Here is a 2744-nt window from a genome sequence, read left to right as displayed (position 1 = left end):
AACTATAATGTAAATAATAAAACTTCAAATAATAATGAGTGTCACTATGTCAGTTATAAGTAAACCGTTACAATAATTATCTACTATGTCGCTTTAAATTATAAACTAATAAATGTTTAATTTATTATAAAAATATTTGTGCACGGTTTATTCCTCCTATAATGAGTAAACTTTTTTTTATCAAAAGAGACACATTAGAATTCTATCAACCCTTATTAAAAAAACATACATCCAATAATATAGCAATTACAAGTTTATTATAACTATTATTTGATCCTCCTTTGACAAAAACAGATTACAAAAATTCAAATCTAATTAAGTCAAATTTTGGAACTCAACCATTGCGATAACATAGAACACCAAAACTGCACTCTTTGAGCTTCATATGACTCTACTTTTCCTGTTGTTGCAGAGGTTGTTCTACATTGACACCAAATTCTTCCTCCAATACTTCCCCAGATTTCTTAAATCCTTTCTAAAGCATAACAGCTGCCACATACCTGTTAGATAGTCCTGCACCACAGAGAACAAACCATGCTGACATACTTCTGGTCTTGCTTCTAAAATAGCCCTCTTCTGATTCAAACCTGCAAAACAATGAGTGAACTATAACTGTCGACGGGAAGATTTGGATCTAGGTGTGTAAAGCAAAGAGAAAGCCAGCACCAATGCCGGAAGAAAGGCCATTAAAATGAGGAACATGACTAGTGTGGAGCTACGATTAGGAGATATGACTGTTATGGACAAGGAGTAGCCCATTGTTAGGAGAAGTATTGATCCGTACAGTAAAAACCATCCAACATTCTTAGGCATCAGCAAGATAATTGTGAAAATGGATGTCATAAAGGCAAGAAAATTTGTGGTCGAAAACTCCAAAAACTTCGTGTCTGACATCACTGATTTCCCTTCATAAACTTTGGATGAATTTGATGGCCCATCACCTAGAATCACAGTGTTATTAGTCCCAGCTGCATCAATCTGATGAAATCCACCAGGTGGACTTAACATTGCTTATAGGTTGCTGTTGCAACAAGAGTGGCCACTATCATGTACGCATTCCGGACCTCATTCGACATGTTCTCTCTCATACCAGTTTTTCGAATTATCCACTCTTGCGTTGATATAATTAACGATTCCACTTTCCTATTTCTGCTAACTCTTGCTTCAGCCCTCACCAAATCCTTTTTAATTTCTTGATTGTTTATTATATCAAATGCCTTTGACCCATTAAATTTGCTGCATCTATCTCTGTCATCACCTGCATCAACAATTTCATTGCCTGTACACACAATATTGTTCAGAACAACTTTCAATGAGTTAGATAAATCACTCCAACAACTTATGAATTGGTTTGACTGCAATCTAATTATAAAACCTTTTCCATTTTCAACAAATGAGAAATTTAAAACACTTAACTCATCTACCAAAAGAATTTTTTTAATTTTTTTAATTCAGAAAAACTGTTATTAAATACTTTTTAATTGATACTGTTTAAGTAATATAGTTTTCTTGTTTAAGTATAATATAATAATTAATTTTCTTTGAAAAGAAAATGACTTCTAAAGTATTATGTAAAAAGAAAATGACTTAGGTAAAAGGGTTGAATCTATATAAAATTTGTTTATACATTACAATAATATTTGACTCTATTCACCTATCTCTTTGTGACTTTTTAAGTTTTTTTTTTTTTTTCTATATACTATCACAACACTAAATTCACAGTGAGAGATAGAGATTTACCATTGTGTCATTTCTTGTTGCTGTAATGTGTAAAATGGTGTTGCCCTCCACGTCTTTCTGGTTTAGAATAGTTTGCAACTCAACATTATTTATCCTGAGCCACTTAAATAAGAACTCAAAAATCTCAAACCTCTCGTATAAATGCAATACAGTCTCATTTCTAGCAGTCAAATCTTTTACTGAATCTGGACAAGCTTCAAGAAACACAGTTAAAAGGTTTCTATTTCCGGATTTACTTGCCAAATGCAAAAGAGTGAGACCTCCTCTACTTTTGGCTCGAACTAGTTCTTTGTCCATATGGATAAGGTGAAGGACCATTGTGGTGTGGCTATACTCTAGAGCAAGGTGGACTGGTCTAAGTCCTTGGAGATTCAATTTTCTTGAAAATGAAGGTTTTAAGATCATGATCTCGTTGGCAAATTCAACATCTCCTGCGCGTGCAGCAACATGCAAAGGAGTTTCAATAAATGGTATGGAATCTATCTCTTCTAAAACAAGTGGATTCTGCTGAATCAATATGTATAGACTCTCTACATCTACCAATTGTGCTGCATAATCCATAGTCTTCATACTCTTCACTAGTTATGAAAGACTATGTTGAAATCCATTTTAGCTTCAATCTTAATATAAGCCATTCCCAGGAAAAAAGAACTACTTTTTTGTACTTCGGGAAGAAAATAATAAATGTTATATTAATTTTACATTTTTGTTTTAAATTTAAACTAATTGTCTACTCTTTTTTAAAACATAAATCTAAGTTTATTTTAAAAGTTAACCAAAAGGAGGTTGTACTGTATATTGTAGAATTATTATGTTATTTTTATTTGATTTGCTTTTTATATTATTTACCTATCCGTTATTTTATTAATATAGTGTATAAATGTACCTATAATAATTATTTTGGGCGAAAATGCTTTAAAAGTTACTTTCAACCAAGTATTTTAAGAAAACGTGCGTGTTTAAAAATTATTATTCACCCTTATATCTTTTTGGTCTACTTTTTT

At 31.8% G+C, this 2744-nt stretch overlaps 1 protein-coding gene across 1 annotated transcript; it reads right to left on the bottom strand.

The window, feature by feature from the left end:
- Positions 1–229: 229 nt before the first annotated feature.
- Positions 230–2339, bottom strand: LOC137808979 (uncharacterized). The gene is made up of 2 exons (XM_090296973.1): positions 1741–2339; positions 230–1279 (listed from the first exon to the last, which is right to left on the bottom strand). Exons 1-2 carry the CDS (start codon positions 2308–2310, stop codon positions 1205–1207), a joined length of 645 nt encoding a protein of 214 aa, XP_090153099.1. The 5' UTR covers positions 2311–2339; the 3' UTR covers positions 230–1204.
- Between the last annotated feature and the right edge of the window lie 405 nt (positions 2340–2744).

The sequence above is a fragment of the Phaseolus vulgaris genome, chromosome 11, assembly GCF_051622355.1.
Source record: "Phaseolus vulgaris cultivar YP4 chromosome 11, ASM5162235v1, whole genome shotgun sequence".
In the NCBI taxonomy this organism is placed as follows: domain Eukaryota; kingdom Viridiplantae; phylum Streptophyta; class Magnoliopsida; order Fabales; family Fabaceae; genus Phaseolus; species Phaseolus vulgaris.
This window is presented reverse-complemented; position numbering and strand designations above follow the sequence as displayed.

What these genes read in the sequence shown, in the direction of transcription:
- LOC137808979 (XM_090296973.1), bottom strand. Translation starts at nt 2,310, where the DNA reads ATGAAGACTATGGATTATGCAGCACAATTGGTAGATGTAGAGAGTCTA. An exon ending in CAACAAGAAATGACACAATG is followed by an intron (nt 1,280 to 1,740) that starts GTAAATCTCTAT and finishes TTGTGTGTACAG; the next exon opens with GCAATGAAATTGTTGATGCA.